Below are 15,890 nucleotides of genomic sequence, written 5' to 3'. Positions count from 1 at the left end.
CTGGATCTCCTAGTGTCTTTCTGACATTGGAGGATAACTTTTCAGTGCCCGCTTTCCTCATTTGTAAAATGATAATAATAATAACTACCTTATGGTGGCATTGTGAGTATGTGAGATAAGACATGAAACACAGAAATTTCACTTCTGGAAAGGCAGGCTAAGTAATGTTGGTCAAAATATACTTTAAGGCAAAACCCATTCATTACTTGAGATAAGATTGACTTTTTTTTTTTTTTTTCTTCAGAGACAAGGTCTCATTATATTGGCTAGGCTGGTCTTGAACTCCTGCGCTTAAGTGATCCTCCCACCCTGGCCTCCCAAAGTGCTGGGATTACAGGTGGGAGCCACCATGCCTGGCCAAGATGGACTTTTTTTTTTTTTTAAGTTGGAGTCTCGTTCTGTCTCCCATGCTGAGTGCAGTAGTGCGATCTTGGCTCACTGCAACCTCCACTTCCCAGGTTCAAGCAATTCTTGTGCCTCAGCCTCCCGAGTATCTGGGATTACAGGCATGTACTACCATGCCCAGCTAATTTTTGTATTTTTAGTACAGATGGTTTCACCATGTTGGCCAGGCTGGTCTCAAATGCCTGACTTCAAGTGACCTGCCTACCTTGGCCTCCCAGAGTGCTGGGATCACAGGAATGAGCTACTGCACCTGGACAAGATGGACATTTCTTAATAATAAAACGTTAAACCCACCAGAAACATAAAATCATATAACAACTCAAAATTTTTAACACTGAATAATATAGTCTCAACATTGACAGACTACAAAGGGGAGAAATAATAGATTTTTAACTGATTTCTCTCAAACTGATAAATCAAAATTAGTAGGAGTATTGAAGATTTGAACAATGGAATTAACAAATTTAACCTATAACACAGAAATAGAGCATTCCAACCAGAAACTTTGGAATACAGATTTTTTTCTTTTCTTTTCTTTTCTTTTTTTTTGAGACAAGAGTCTCACCCTGTCACCCAGCCTGGAGTGCAGTGGTGCGATCTCAGCTCACTGTAGCCTCTGCCTCTCCAGTTCAAGTGAGTCTCCCACCTCATGATCCCCTGTAGCTGGGACTACTGTCACATGCCACCACACCAGCTAATTTTTTTATTTTTTGAGGGAAACGGGGTTTCACCATGTTGGCCAGGCTGGTCTCGAACTCCTAACCTCAGCTGATATGCCCGCCTTGGCCTCCCAAAGTGCTAGAATTACAGGCATGAGCCACCACGTCTGGCCTGAATACAGATTCTTTTCAAGAGCACAGAACTTTTTCACAGAAAAATTACCAAATGGCCGTTTGCTGAACATTATAGACATTTCAAAACAGGGTTGAAATTGTATAGAGCGTGATATCTGAACACAATGGAATTAAACTAGAAACCAATACCAAGAGATAATTAGAATATTCTGGAATTTAAGCAACATACTTCTTATTTACTTGTGGGTCAAAAAGAAGGTACAGTGGAAATAGAAAATATATTGATGAACGATGATAGATAAGAAAACAAAATATGTGGGTTGGATGTCAGCAGAAATAGCAAAGCATAGACCTTAAAAATCCTGTTTCTCCATGAAAACAATGAGAATACTGGCAAAAATGGTCACAAGTGACTTTTTCTTACCTGTGGAAATTAACCAAAGGCATGCAACAATGTAAGGAGCATATATTCACGAAAAAATGGCTGCATCTCAGTAAGAAAAATGAGCTCTGTGATGTTAACTTGTTCTATTCCATTCTCACTTTCCCTAGCCTTGAAAACCAGTAGCTTGGCCAGGTGCAGTGGCTCAGGCCTGTAATCCCAGCACTTTGGAAGGCTGAGGCAGACGGATCATTTGAGGTCAAGAGTTCAAGACCAGCTTAACCTACATAGTGAAACCCTGTCTCAACTGAAATACAAAAATTTAGCCGGGTGTGGTGGCGGGCACCTGTAAGCCCAGCTACTCGGGAGGCTGAGGCAGGAGAATTGCTTGAACTCAGGAGGCAGAAGTTGCAGTGAGCCGAGATCGCACCATTGCACTGCAGCCTAGGGGACAGAGCAAGACTCCGTTTCAAAAGAAAACAAAAAAGAAAACCAGTAGCTCACAACCACAGTAAAAACCAGCAGCCCGGCCGCTGTGGGAGGGGGCAAAACAGAGTGCGAACTCCTTCAAAGTGTCATTCCTAGGAAATTGTCATTATATATGACTTGTATGGCAAACTTGGAAACTTTCTCTCACAGGGGTTGTCTTTATTTGAAGTGACTCAAGTTTGTCTGGTGCAAAAAGCCTTTGTCTGGATGTTTCTCCTGAACTATTACGGACGATTGTTTAGCTTCACAAAGCTGCCTCAAGTGGCATTAACAGCTAGGGCAAACAAGAAGCTCAGCAGTAAATGTAAAAGGAAAAGCTGGGCATCTCATAGATGTCATAGGGGACTTTGAAAAGCTCCATCATATTCCTGGGAATCTCCAACACCACTCACATGATCAGGGCTGTGGGCATGCCAGAGAAGAATTGAGAAGGCCCTGTGCCCTTGGTTCTTCTGAGTGAGCAGGCAGCGAAAACCAAGGCAGAGTTGCAAACTGCCTGCCTGGGTGATAAAGGCAAAATCACAGAGCCCCTTGACAAAGGCTAGGAGGCTTACCAGTTGGAAGCATTTAAGGATATTTCTGTCCATTCATAAGCTGACCACTAAGCTAACCAAACAGAGACTTCAGTGGCCAAACATAGCAATGAATATTGAATTTGCCAAATTATTTCAGCAACAACAAACAGCAAAAGAGAAAACCAAGAAACAAACAAAACAATATGTCCAAAACCAGGGTAACCAACGAAACCAAACAAACCTGGGTTGAGACGTATCTGATTTCCAGAGTTGCCCCTAATGTTATTTAAAATAATGGCCAAGCGCAGTGGCTCATGTCTGTCATCCCAGCACTTCGAGAGGCTGGGACGGGAGGATTGTTTGAAGCCAGGAGTTTGAGACTGGCCTGGGCAACATAGTGAGACCCTGTCTTTACCAAAAATTAAAACATTAGCCAAATGTTTTGGTGCATGCCTGTAGTCCCAGCTACTGAGGATGCTGAGTCAGGAGGGTTGCTTGAGTTCAGGAGTTCAAGATTGCAGTGAGCCATGATCGTGCCACTGCACTCCAGCCTGGGGGACAGAGTGAGACCTTGTCTCAAAAAATAAACAAATAAAAAGAAAATGTCTAGTGTTTACTTTAAAGAAACCCACAAGATATACAAAGAAACAAGAATGTGGCCTATACTCATGAAAGAAAACAGAATAGAGTCCGTCTACAAGGAAGCCTAGATGTTGAACTTATTAGAAAAAGATTTGACATTGGCTATTTTAAATGTGTTCAAAGAACTACAGGAAAGCATTTTCTTTTTCTTTTTCTTTTTTTTTCGAGGTGGAGTCTTGCTCTGTTACCCAGGCTAGAGAGCAATGGTGCAATCTTGGCTCACTGCAACCTCCGCTTCCTGGGTTCAAGCAATTCTCCTGTCTCAGCCTCCTGAGTAGCTGGTATTACAGGCATGGGGCACCATGCCTGGCTAATTTTTGTATTTTTAGAAGAGATGGGGTTTCACCATGTTGGCCAGGATGGTCTTGAACTCCTGACCTCAAGTGATCCGCCCCCCTCGGCCTCCCAAAGTGGTGGGATTATAGGCGTGACCCACCACGCCTGGCCAGAAAAGCATTTTCAAAGAAACAAAAGTATGAAAATGATGACTCATCAGATAGACTATCACTAAAGTCTCTCAGAGACCCATGGGGCGCTTTCAGGCATGCCAACATATTTATAAAGGGAATTCCACAAGGACAGGAGAGAGAGAAGTGAGAAGAAAGAATATTTGGACAAATACTGACCAAGGACTTCACAAACTAGAATTTGGGAAATTCGCAAATATGTGGAAATTAAACAACACACTGTTAAATAACCAGAATATCAAAGAGAAATCACAAAGTGCATTCTTTATCTGTAGTTGTTAGAAAATCAAAGAAAAATCTGGGCGTGGTGGCTCACGCCTGTAATCCCAGCGTGAGATTTGGGAGGCCAAGGCAGGCGGATAACGTGAAGTCAGTTCAAGACCAGCCTGGCTAACATGGCGAAATGCTGTCTCTGCTAAAAATACAAAAAATTAGCTGGATGTGGTGGTGGGTGCCTATACTCCCAGCTACTCTGGAGGCTAAGGCAGGAGAATCACTTGAACCTGAGAGGCAGAGGTTGCAGTGGGCTGAGATTGTGCCATTGCACTCCATCCTGGGTGACAGAGTGAGACTCTGTCTCAAAAAAAAAAAAAAAGTGCAAAAACTATGTATTGATATAGAATGATTTCTACAAGTTCACAGTCTTTTATCCCTTGTGCCCAAAAGTGTTTCAGAATTTTAGAAAGACAATACAGTATATCCACTGTATTTTATGGAACATCTCCAGCACCCTAGTGCCACATACATGTAATTAGTTCTACAATAAAGTATGCTTAGTCACAGAAATGGAAAAATTAGGCCAGGCACCATGGCTCATGCCTGTAATCCCAGCACTTTGGGAGGCCGACGCAGGCAGATCACCTGAGGCCAGGAGTTTAAGACCAGCCTGGCCAACATGGCACAACCCCGTCTCCACTAAAAATACAAAAAATAGGCAGGTGTGGTGGTCTGTGCCTGTAAAACCAGCTACTGGGGAGGCTGAGGTAGGAGAATCGCTTGAACCCAGGTGGTGGAGATTGCGGTGAGCCGAGATCGTGCCTCTGCACTCCAGCCTGGGTGACAGAGCGAGACTGTCTTTAAAAAAAGAAAAGAAAAGAAAAGAAAAATGAAGAATACAAACAGCCTTGTAAGTCAGATTTTACTTCAAACTAAGTTTGTCTCCAAACTTAGAAAAGCAACCTTTTGGTTTATTAGAGCTTTTCGGAGTTTTAAATTGTGGTTAAGAAGTTGTTGGATTGGTGATAAGTGGGAGGCACCGGGGAAGCCAGATGCAGAATGGTGCGCTGTGCTGGCTTTTTAATCCATCCATCACACTGGAGCCACGTGACTTTCATCAGCACTGATCTGATTGTGTCACTGGCTACCTAAAACTTCAGTAAAGCAAACCTAACCCTGGCAGGACATGAGACGTGGCTGCAGGCATCCCCCAATTCCATTTACCATGTTAGAGCCACGGAGGATAGTTTGTGATTCCTTTATCCTGCGGCAACTCACAGCTGCAGGCCTTTGCATTTCTTTTTTGGACATCCCTAGAAATGATCTCATTCTCTTCCTGATGAACTCTGTGTCCTTCAGAGATCAGCTTTGACTTTGACCTTGTTACATCTTTTGTATGATTTTGCCAAGCAAAATCAACTCACTCCTCCATTTATTCCCACTGCATTTTCCCCACCTTAGTCATGGCGCTGCATGATGGGACTCGCATCCATCTTCTGTTCCCTCCAGAATGTAAATATTGAGGGCTGAGCCTCTTGGCCTCAGTGCCCAGTTCATAGACAAATGTTGAGTGAAGTGCATAGGCCCCTGAAAGGAATTAAGTTCAGTATTTCTTCCCGAGGACTTGTTGTTTTGGCTTCTCTTAGGACTTTGCAGTCAGAATCTGCGTTTCACAGATCATCCGTATTCTCTTGGATTTTTCATTTACGGAATACTGCTTGGTACATGTAACTGCTGTGACTTGAACACTGAGCCACACTGTGGATTTTGCCATAATGGGCAGGGTTAGGAGAAAGGCTCTGGAGTCATCTCTGAACTTGAGTCTCCTTAATGCTTACTGTTTTTCTTTTCTTTTCTTTCTTTTTTTTTTTTTTTTTTGAGATGGAGTCTTGCTCTGTTGCCCAGGCTGGAGTATAGTGGCGTGATCTCGGCTCACTGCAACCTCTGCTTCCTAGGTTTAAGTGATTCTTGTGCCTCAGCCTCCTGAGTAGCTGGGATTACAGGCGCCCGCCACCATGCCCGGCTAATTTTTGTAGTTTTTAGTAGAGATGGGGTTTTACCATGTTGGCCCAGCTGATCTCAAACTCCTGACCTCAGGTGATCCTCCTGCCTCAGCCTCCCAAAGTGTTGGGATTACAGGCATGAGCCACCGTGCCTGGCTTGACGCTTATTCTTTATAGATTGTTGCACACGTTACTTAACATCTTGAACCTCGGCTTCATCGTCTCTAAAATGGGCATAAGTAGCGACTACGTGGTCGTTTTATTGTGAGGATTCAGTGAACTGATCAAGGATAAAGCACATGGCAGAGTGTGCCAGCTTGGTGAGTGCTAAATCATTCTCTCCTTCTCCTTCACCCTCCTCCTCTCTTCCTCCTGAGCTATTTGGCTTGATCTGACAGCCCCAGATTGTCTTAGAGATTTAGGTTTTAATATCATTGCATGTTTGGGTCACTAGGGTTGTTTTTTTATCCCAAGGAGGAGCTTCAGAGTCACTGTTTACCTGGATTTCTTACAAACATAATCTCTCTCCTTTTTTTTTTCCTGCAGATATTGTCAGACCTCATTCTACCTTCTGAGCCTTGGAAGGTAGAATGAGGCCTGATAATCTCTACAGAAAGGCAACATGGGAGGGAGATTTTTATGTTCGTCAACACAGTTTTATATGTGATAATTCTTCACTCAGAGATTTAATATTAAGATAAAGGATCCTTACAATACTCACATCACGAATCCTTGAGCATTTTTACAGAGGACTGGGCTTAAGGTTGTCTATCTTCGATATTGTCTCTTTTTGGGAGAGCAGAAGATATCCTTTTTAATTACTCCCAGCAGTGCCGTGAGATTCTCAGATGCAGGAATTATTATTATGATGATTTTGATGATGTAAGACTCTTTTGCTTTTTGGGAACATTTGTTACCTCTGTATAGAATAGAGACAGATAAGTGACCCTACGGGGAGCCTCATTATCTCTTCTAGGTGAATAGAGACCAGTACTAGGCAGAAACAAGATCCCTAAAGCTCAGAAAATATGTATCTCCAAAGGCCTCTTTGCTAATTTTGAGCCCCTTAGAAATGAGCTCTATAATTCCTGGGGAACTTTTCCTCTTCTCCATTCTTCCTCTGCTCCTTGACAAGCGATCTGGAGACTTCCCTGAGTGTAGCATCTCAGACATCTAGTACTGACTAGAATTCCTTATTGGTAGTGTCAGTGTCCAGGGCTTCCTATTTTGTAAATGATAGAGGTTTGTAAAAGGAGTATGGCCTTTGGAATGTACTGTTCATAAGCTTAAGTAGTTATGGAAGCATAGCGAAAAGGTCAGGGCAGTTCTCATTTTGCATCAGGAAGCTTTTGACAAAGTCCTGTTAGTATCAGATGATGATAGCCAGCAGTAGCCATTAAGACAGTCCTTTTTTTTTTTTGTTTGTTTTTTTTAATAAAAGTCCAGTTAAGGAAGCATAGCTTGTCTTTTATTAAAGAGGCACTCAGCAAAGGGGGGATGAGACAGAATGCTGTTATTACTGATGCTTTTGTTTTACATTTTCAGTAATTAATATGCTTTGCTCAGTAGTGACACATTACCTGAACTTTGAAGGATTCCCTTAGTATGTCGGTATTGCAGAGGCATTAAAGCAATGAGAGCCTGCCAGGATCTTAATCACCTCTGTCCTACATTTGGTCAGAGCCTCTCCGCTTTTAACAGAAGCGAATAGAAGTCTAGACACTTGTGATTTTTCTATATGTCACTAAGCCACATCATTGTAAGCATCTGTTTGGCCTATATTCCCGTAAAAATTCTGTCTGCTGAAATCAACAATATCTCCTAAAAAGTAGCTTTAATGTCTGCCTGTGTGGCTGGATAAAAAGAAAAATAGGATTCTTGCTCTTCAAGGTCTTACACTCAAAGATTGATAAGGCTGCTACTGATACGTATATAAAGCACATAAACCATTTTAAAGTGGTGAATTGTATGGCATGTGAATGATATTTTCATTTTTTAAAAATGCATGGACTTTGAAACAAAAAATTCATAAAACTTCTAGGTAAAAATGTAGAATAAATTGTGGAACCCTTATAGAAAAAGAATATTGGGAGAATTTGATCAGAAGATTATTAAGGGGGAATTTCTTTCTTCTAGTTCTAAATTTACTGAAGAGAATGAATTATGAGACCCATTTGAAGAGAGAAGGGGAGAGGCTTTAGAAAAAGTACAGTCTAGGCCGGGCACAGTAGCTCACGCCTGTAATCCCAGCACTTTGGGAGGCCAAGGTGGGTGGATTACCTGAGGTCAAGAGTTCAAGACCAGCCTGGCCAACATAGTGAAACCCCGTCTCTACTAAAAATACAAAAATTAGCCGGATGTGCACCTGTAATCCCAGCTACTTAGGAGGCTGAGGCAGGATAATCACTTGAACTCGGGAGACAGAGGTTGCAGTGAGCTGAGACTGCACCACTGTACTCTAGCCTGGATGACAGAGCGAGACTCCATCTCAAAAAAAAAAAAAAAAAAGAAAAAGAAAAAGTATAGTCTAGGTTTAATGTATAACTTGAAAGAAATCTAGTAGGGTCGGGTGCTGTGGCTCACACCTCTAATTCTAACACTTTGGGAGGCTGAGGTGGGTGCATCGCTAGAGCCCAGGAGTTCCAGACTACCCTGGGTAACCTAGTGGGACCCCTGTCTCTACAAAAAAAATTTAAAAAATTAGCCAGGTGTGGTGGCGCATGCGTGTGGTCCCAGCTACTTGAGACACTGAGATAAGAGGGTCACTTGAGCCTGGGAGGTTGAGACTGCGGTGAGCTGTGATTGTGCCACTGTGCTCCAGCCTGGATGAGAATGAGACCCTGTCTGGGGATTGGGCCAGGGGAAAAAGACCTACTAGAAGAAGGACCTGCTAGAAATCTAGTAGGTAGGAAAGAAATTATGAAATGAGGCAGTGAATTTGAGAGAAGTGGAGAATGAGTGGTATTCATGGAAACTGATTGTAAAGGCAAGGAAAATAAGAATGAATTTTTTTCTTCTCTTCTTCTGGGCTGTGCTCCTGTGTTGTAAGTATGAGGTTGCTACTGTCCTTGGTCTGCACTACTTAAAGTTCCCCAAATAGGTCATTGTTTGCCCACCCAAGGCTTGACATGAAACCCATTCCCACTTACAGAAGTATAGGTGTGACTCTGTGTCCTTCAAATAAGGCCTGAGCTTTTGGGATTGTGTCTTGTTCCTTAGAAGACTTCCTCAGTGAATTGATGGAGGGAGGTGGCCCAGCAGCACGGACCCCATGTGGCTGGCAGAGTGTGTGGGTGGGGAAGTTAGATCAGAGAGCCCCTCTAATTGTGCTGGGCTGATGCTGTCAGACCTGAAGTTAGATCACATTTTGTTTATTTTCCATTCAAACTTAGTATTTGAAGAAGGACCAGTTGTAAGTAATTCAATATTTTCAATGTATTTGGGATGGTTTCCAGTCATTTAAAAAATAACCAGAGGCCATCCGATTTTGTCACATGATTAAAATGATTAGTCCAGTCTTTTGGGGGAAGTAGAAGTCTCTAGACCCAGTGAAGTGTTTAATCCCCACGTCTGTTACAGATTGCAAGTTTTATATCATGGAAAGCCTGATAGAGGAATAATTTTTCTTTCTTTCTTTTTTTTTTAATTACTAAGGAACCTCAAGCCAGTTACTCAGCTGTATGTCAGTGTGGATGCCAGTACCAAAGAGAGCCTGAAGAAAATCGACCGCCCACTCTTCAAGGATTTCTGGCAGAGATTCCTTGACAGTTTAAAAGCCTTGGCAGCCAAGGTAAGAATTATGACATCTTAAAAACAAATAAACAACCCTCAGGTGTGTACTGAAGTTGAAAGAAAGAAAGAAGGAAAGATGGAAGAAAAGAACAGAGGTACTTTTTCCTCTTTTCTCTTTAAAATAAAAAAAGATGAAATATAACTTTCAACTTTTTAAAGACTTCCTTCTTGGCCGGGCGCGGTGGCTCAAGCCTGTAATCCCAGCACTTTGGGAGGCCGAGACGGGCGGATCACGAGGTCAGGAGATCGAGACCATCCTGGCGAAGACGGTGAAACCCCGTCTCTACTAAAAAATACAAAAAACTAGCTGGGCGAGGTGGCAGGTGCCTGTAGTCCCAGCTACTCGGGAGGCTGAGGCAGGAGAATGGCGTAAACCCAGGAGGCGGAGCTTGCCGTGAGCTGAGATCCAGCCACTGCACTCCAGCCTGGGCGACAGAGCGAGACTCCGTCTCAAAAAAAAAAAAAAAAAGACTTCCTTCTTCAAGGAATTTTGAACATTTACTATTTGATAAATAATTGTTGAGTTCCTCTTAAGTTTGTAGCACTATTGCTTTGTATGTATCATTTGTTTTTCATTCATTTAAGGAGAGAGGTTTATATACTCCCAAAGTTAATTAATAACAATTGGTCTTGGAACCAATTCCCCATAGATACCCAACCCAGAGTCTATGGAAGATTGGTTGTAGGACTCCTCATGGATACCAAACTCTACAGATGCTCAAGTTTATATAAAATGGCATAGGCCGAGCGTGGTGGTTCACGCCTGCAAACCTAGGACTTTGGGAGGGCGAGGCAGGCAGATCGCTTGAGGTTAGGAGTTCAAGACCAGCCTGGCCAACATGGTCAGGCCCCGTCTCTACTAGAAATACCAAAAAATTAGCCAGTTGTGATGGCATGCACCTGTTATCCCAACTATTTGGGAGGCTGAGGCAGGAGAATTGCCTGAACCTGGGAGGTGGAGGTTACAGTAAGCCAAGATCATGTCACTGCACTGCAGCCTGGGTGACAGAGTGAGACTGTCTCAAAAAAAAAATTAAATAAATAATAAAAATAAAATGGCATAGTATTTGCACATAACCTATACTCATCCTGTATACTTTAAATCATCTCTAGATTACTTATAATATGTAGTATAATGTAAACGCCATGTAAGTAGTTGTTATACTGCATTTTAAATATTTGTGTGATTTTTAATTGTTTTACTTTTCCCAAATATTTTTCATCCATGGTTTGGTTGAATGTGTGGAAATGGAACCCAGATACGGAGGGCCGACAGTACATAGCCACCCTAAAAGAGGCGTCTGCAGGCCGGGTGTGGTAGCTCACACCTGTAATCCTAGCACTTTGGAAGGCCAAGGTGCGCAGATTGCTTGAGGTCAGGAGTTCAAGACCAGCCTGGGCAACATGGCAAAACCCCGTCTCTACCAAAAAACAAAATACAAAAATTACCTGTGGTGCCAGCTACTCAGGAGACTAAGGTGGGAGAATCGCTTGAGCCTGGGAGGCAGAGGTTGTAGTGAGCCGAGATTGTGCCACTGCACTCCAGCGTGGGCGACAGTGAGACCCCCATAAAAAAAAAAAAAAAGGTTTCTGCAAATAGTGTATGTTTAAATATGAAGTTAATTTTCCTGAATTTCTAGGACCAAATTTCCTAAGCCATCAATAGCCTCAGAATGTTCACATTGAATGTCATTTTCTGCAAACATTTGGTCTGTCTTGTGCATTTTCATATGGCATACTTACCTTCCTTTTCTTTTTCACCTAAAGTAACCTTCTGGTTCTGCCCGCCCTTCCTTCCTTCCTTCCTTCCTTCCTTCCTTCCTTCCTTCCCTCCCTCCCTCCTCCCTCCCTCCCTCCCTCCCTCCCTCCCTCCTTCTTCCTTCCTTCCTTCCTTCCTTCCCTTGCTTTCTTTCTGTTACTTTTCTAAGCATTCTTTGTGCACTCTTGACATCTGACTGATAATGATAATCACCCTAGGACCTTAAAAAAAAGGACTGGTCCTCATGGCCTCTGAGAATCTGCTTGTTAGACATCCCAGGTGCCATTTGGTATACAGCCAGATATGGGAGTCACTGTCCCAGAAAACTTGCCTTTCTCTCCTGTGCCCAGCGCTTACTTCGACATTCCTAACCCATCACTGTCTGGCCTTGATGTACATTTCCTGACTCATTTTTCACCGTATTCCCCAGGAGGGCCACGCTTCCCTGCTTACCTTGCCATTTCTGCACATGTGCCCACCACCTTCTCCGTTCTGAGTCTTCGATTACTGTCTCCCCAGATTTTGGAAGGAATGTTCTTTCTTTCCCTTCTTTGACTTGTAGAAATTCTGTGCACCTCCTAGACCCAGTTTTGTTATTACCTCTAATGCAGAGTCTTTTCTGATTATAATTAGCTGCCCCCTTTTCCCTTCCTAAGTTTTATATCTATTAAAAAACACTGTTTTTCTTCTGTTTTGTCTTAGCTGCTCTCTCCTGAGCTGGATCCCTTATTTATGTCTGAATTCTGCACAATGTCTAGCATAGTACACTTTAAGGTATTTGATAAATGCTTCCATTTTTTTTCTTGGAGACTGGGTCACCAAAGCTGGAACACAGTGGCACCATCATAGCTCACTGCACCCTCCAACTTCTGGGACCAAATGATCCTCCTGCCTCAGCCTCCCAAGTATCTGGGACCACAGGCACATACTGCCATGCCTAGTTAATTTTTTGATTTTTTTTTTTTTTTGGTAGAGACTTTCAAACTCCTGGCATCAGGCAGTCTTCCTGCCTTGGAAGTGTCGGGATTATAGGCGTGAACCACTGCTCCAGGCCTGATAAATGTTTCTTTTTTTCTTTCTTCTTTTTTTTTTTTTTGAGACAGAGTCTCATTCTGTTGCCCAGCCTGGAGTGCAGTGGCACGATCTCGGTTCACTGCAACCTCTGCCTCCCGGGTTCAAGCAATTCTCGTGCCTCAGCCTCCCCAGTAGCTAGGATTACAGCTGCGTACCACCATGCCCGGCTAATTTTTGTATTTTTAGCAGAGATGGGGTTTCACCATGTTGGCCAGGCTGGTCTCAAACTCCTGACCTCAAGTGATCTGCCTGCCTCAGCCTCCCAAAGTGCAGGGATTACAGGTGTGAGCCACTGTGCCCAGCTTGTTTCTTAAAAGAATGAATGGGTGGAAACCCAACAGAGATTTGTAAAGTACCATATGTATTTTACCAGTTGTCCAGCTGATTAAATCTTTGTGGGTTTCTTTTGCTGTTTTATGCTCGAGAAGTTAAATCCGTGCCCTTTTTGGTTATTAATACTGATGTTATTTAAGATATGCAAAAAGGCCTTACTTTGGTTTCTAAGCTGTCTTGGATTTACATAGCATAAAAATTAGAATGGATTTAAATGGGAGTAAACAGCAGGAGCTGGCTAAGTCAGGCCCATCTGAGATTGTTATCTAGGCTGTGTTCTTAGAGTGTGGAAGATGACAAGGAAACATTGATACAATAGCTTAATAGTTTACTTCCTTTCTTTGGTCAAAATGTTCCACAAACTGAATTCTTACCTTGAAGTTACTAGCCTTTGGGTAGCGAATTCACCTGTAATTACTCTGAGTTTGCTCATGATAGTAATGCAGTAATTTAAAGTTAGAAAATAATTTCAACCCAGGAGCATCTTAAATAGAAGTCATTATTGTCTCTATGTAATTCTTGTTGGAATGTTTCCTTGGGCAATTTAAACTGCCCACACATTAGGGCAATTGCTTTCTGAGCATTTTGTAGCAATTAGAGTTGTTGTTTCTTGTTCTTGCATTGTTTTTGTTGCCTTGTAAGAGAAGATCTGTGGCAGGATGCTGCTCTTAAAAATTTTTCTTTTAATTGACTCTAGCTGTTATTTCCTTCTGAATGGCTGATCTTATAAGACATAGTAGATGCTATTAAGAAAGATTTTGGCACTTAAAACATTTATTTTGTACTTATATGTATCAGCTAGGGTCAAACATATAAAAACTCAAATGCTGGCCGAGCACGGTGGCTCACGCCTGTAATCCCAGCACTTTGGGAGGCTGAGGTGCGCAGATCACTTGAGGTCAGGAGTTCAAGACCAGCCGGGCCAACATGGTGAAACCCCATCTCTACTAAAAATACAAAAAACAGTTAGCCAGGCATGGTGGCAGGTACCTGTAATCCCAGCTACTCGGGAGGCTGAGACAGGAGAATTGCTTCAACCCAGGAAGTGGAGATTGTAGTGAGCCAAGATCGCACCACTGTACTCCAGCCTGGGCAACAAGAGTGAGACTCTGTCTCAAAATAAATATATTACAATAAAAAATAAAAACTCAAATGATATCAGATTACTGTAAATAAAAGTGTTATATCAGATATTTTAATTAGAACATCCATACTGTTGTCTTCTGTTATTTGATTAGGCTTTTACTATGCCTGAGCAAGGAATGTCATGTGAAAAGAATTTCTTAAACTTTATAAACAAAAAATTTTGATTTGTCCCAAGATTTTCAGCCCATTTCTGATCTAGTACTACTCAAAGTAGAAGGTAGCATATTTTGTTTTTAACTCTTGGCAAGTATAATGTTTACATTTCTAGATCTTGATCCTTTTTGTTCCTTTTCAATATGAGGAGAGAAATATATTGGTACTTGAGTATGTGGGCTAAAAACCAATTCCATCAAGGTACCAGAGTAAAAAATGTGTTAGCTTCAATTTCCGTCCGTGATAGCTACTTGTCAGTCTTTTTTTTTTTTTAAAAAGAGAAATATATCTTATACAAGAAAACACTGCCAGCTTTTAGCAGTAAACTTTTATCAGCAATGTGACCAGATGTGTCTCTGCTGGACTATGATTATGTCAGGGTCAAGATCCAGTAGTAAGTTGAACTGTTTAATTCTTTTCTCTGTTTAAGTAATAGCATTGACGTTCTTGAAACCTCATATTTAAAAAGAAAAATGACCAACATAATTTCTTGTGTTACAGTGACCATTGGCTCTCTCTCTACAGATGATGTTAGGATACTCTGACCTGATATCATGATTTGAATAATGGTTGTTCCATTGGTATGAAGGGCTTATTGTACATTAATGAGATAGCGCTCTATCTAATATTTAAATAAACCAATTTATGTATGTGGCCCACAATTTGCAAATTAAAAAATAAACATTTCACATTTGACCTTATATCGGGTTATAAAAATATTATGTGCTGCTTGTGGAAATTTGGGGGAAGTAAAGAGAAATATAAAGAAGCAAGGAAAGAAATTACCTATAATTCCAGGACCTTAACACAGTAATTAACATTTGAAGTACTTCTACTTAATCCTCCGGGGGAGGGCATGCTTTCTTGCAAATAATTCCATCTTATATGTTACTTTTGTTTTTGTTTAACATCGTGTCACAGGTATTTTTCCTTGTCATTAACACTTCTCTGTGATTGTCATATTAAAGACAGTCATTCATCCTGCTCAGTTTCCTGCTTCTTGGCCAGTAGTAGGGAGCAGGAGGAGTGTGTGATGTCCCGGCATCCTTTTTCCCATCCTAGAGGCCTGACAGTCAGATTTTCTGTCCTTAGCACACTGAGGACAAAGTCTCAGCTACTCCCGAGTTACAGCATGCACATTTTGTCACTTTTGAACATTTTTAAAATTGAATGCTGCCAGAGATGACAAGTTATATTTAATTGATGGCATTGAGACTTTCACAAAGGGGAAGCATAAAATAATGGTACATTAAATCATGACATGGCCTTTATCCTAGAGTTTCTTGTAGTCAATAAAATGTATCTTCTTCTTTCCTTGCCTTTAGGATGAGCTTGTCTGCCTTCCATGGTTCTGACAAGTTTCCTTTCTTATTGACCTATTTTGTTTATTTCCACCTCTCATCATCGGTACCAAAGTCTATTCTTGAGCCTTAACCCGTCTGGCTAATCTGGATATCTGTTTGTTACCACTTTTTTGAAGGCTTTAACTTTCATGTAAACCATGGGACCCCTATCCACAGGCATAGATCCCCCAGGGCTGATTCCATTCAACTTGGATTTAATGCCATTTTACCCTGCTCTGCTTAGCTAAAATGTTACTCTGCTTTCAGCCATTTCTGAAATTAGACAAGACTGCTATGCTTGATTTGCGCAAACGTGTTGTCTAAAGCCAGTGACTGCAAGCTGGGATAACTCCTTAGTAAACTGGTTCCCCCCCAGA

The 15,890-nt window shown here is 41.9% G+C and overlaps 1 protein-coding gene across 2 annotated transcripts in view; it reads left to right on the top strand.

The window, feature by feature from the left end:
• The window catches only part of LOC117072911 (S-adenosyl-L-methionine-dependent tRNA 4-demethylwyosine synthase TYW1), a 274,209-nt gene that overhangs the window by 124,071 nt on the left and 134,248 nt on the right, over positions 1 to 15,890 (top strand). For both annotated transcript variants that reach the window (XM_033193369.1, XM_033193368.1), the window contains exon 13: positions 9,568 to 9,703. In XM_033193369.1, the coding sequence (XP_033049260.1) occupies positions 9,568 to 9,703 (136 nt within the window). The remainder of the gene's footprint in view (positions 1 to 9,567; positions 9,704 to 15,890) is intronic.

This window comes from Trachypithecus francoisi, unplaced genomic scaffold (genome assembly GCF_009764315.1).
Source record: "Trachypithecus francoisi isolate TF-2019V2 unplaced genomic scaffold, Tfra_2.0 Lachesis_group4, whole genome shotgun sequence".
NCBI lineage: Eukaryota > Metazoa > Chordata > Mammalia > Primates > Cercopithecidae > Trachypithecus > Trachypithecus francoisi.
The sequence above is the reverse complement of the archived record's forward strand: the minus strand, read 5'-3'. Positions and strand labels throughout refer to the sequence as shown.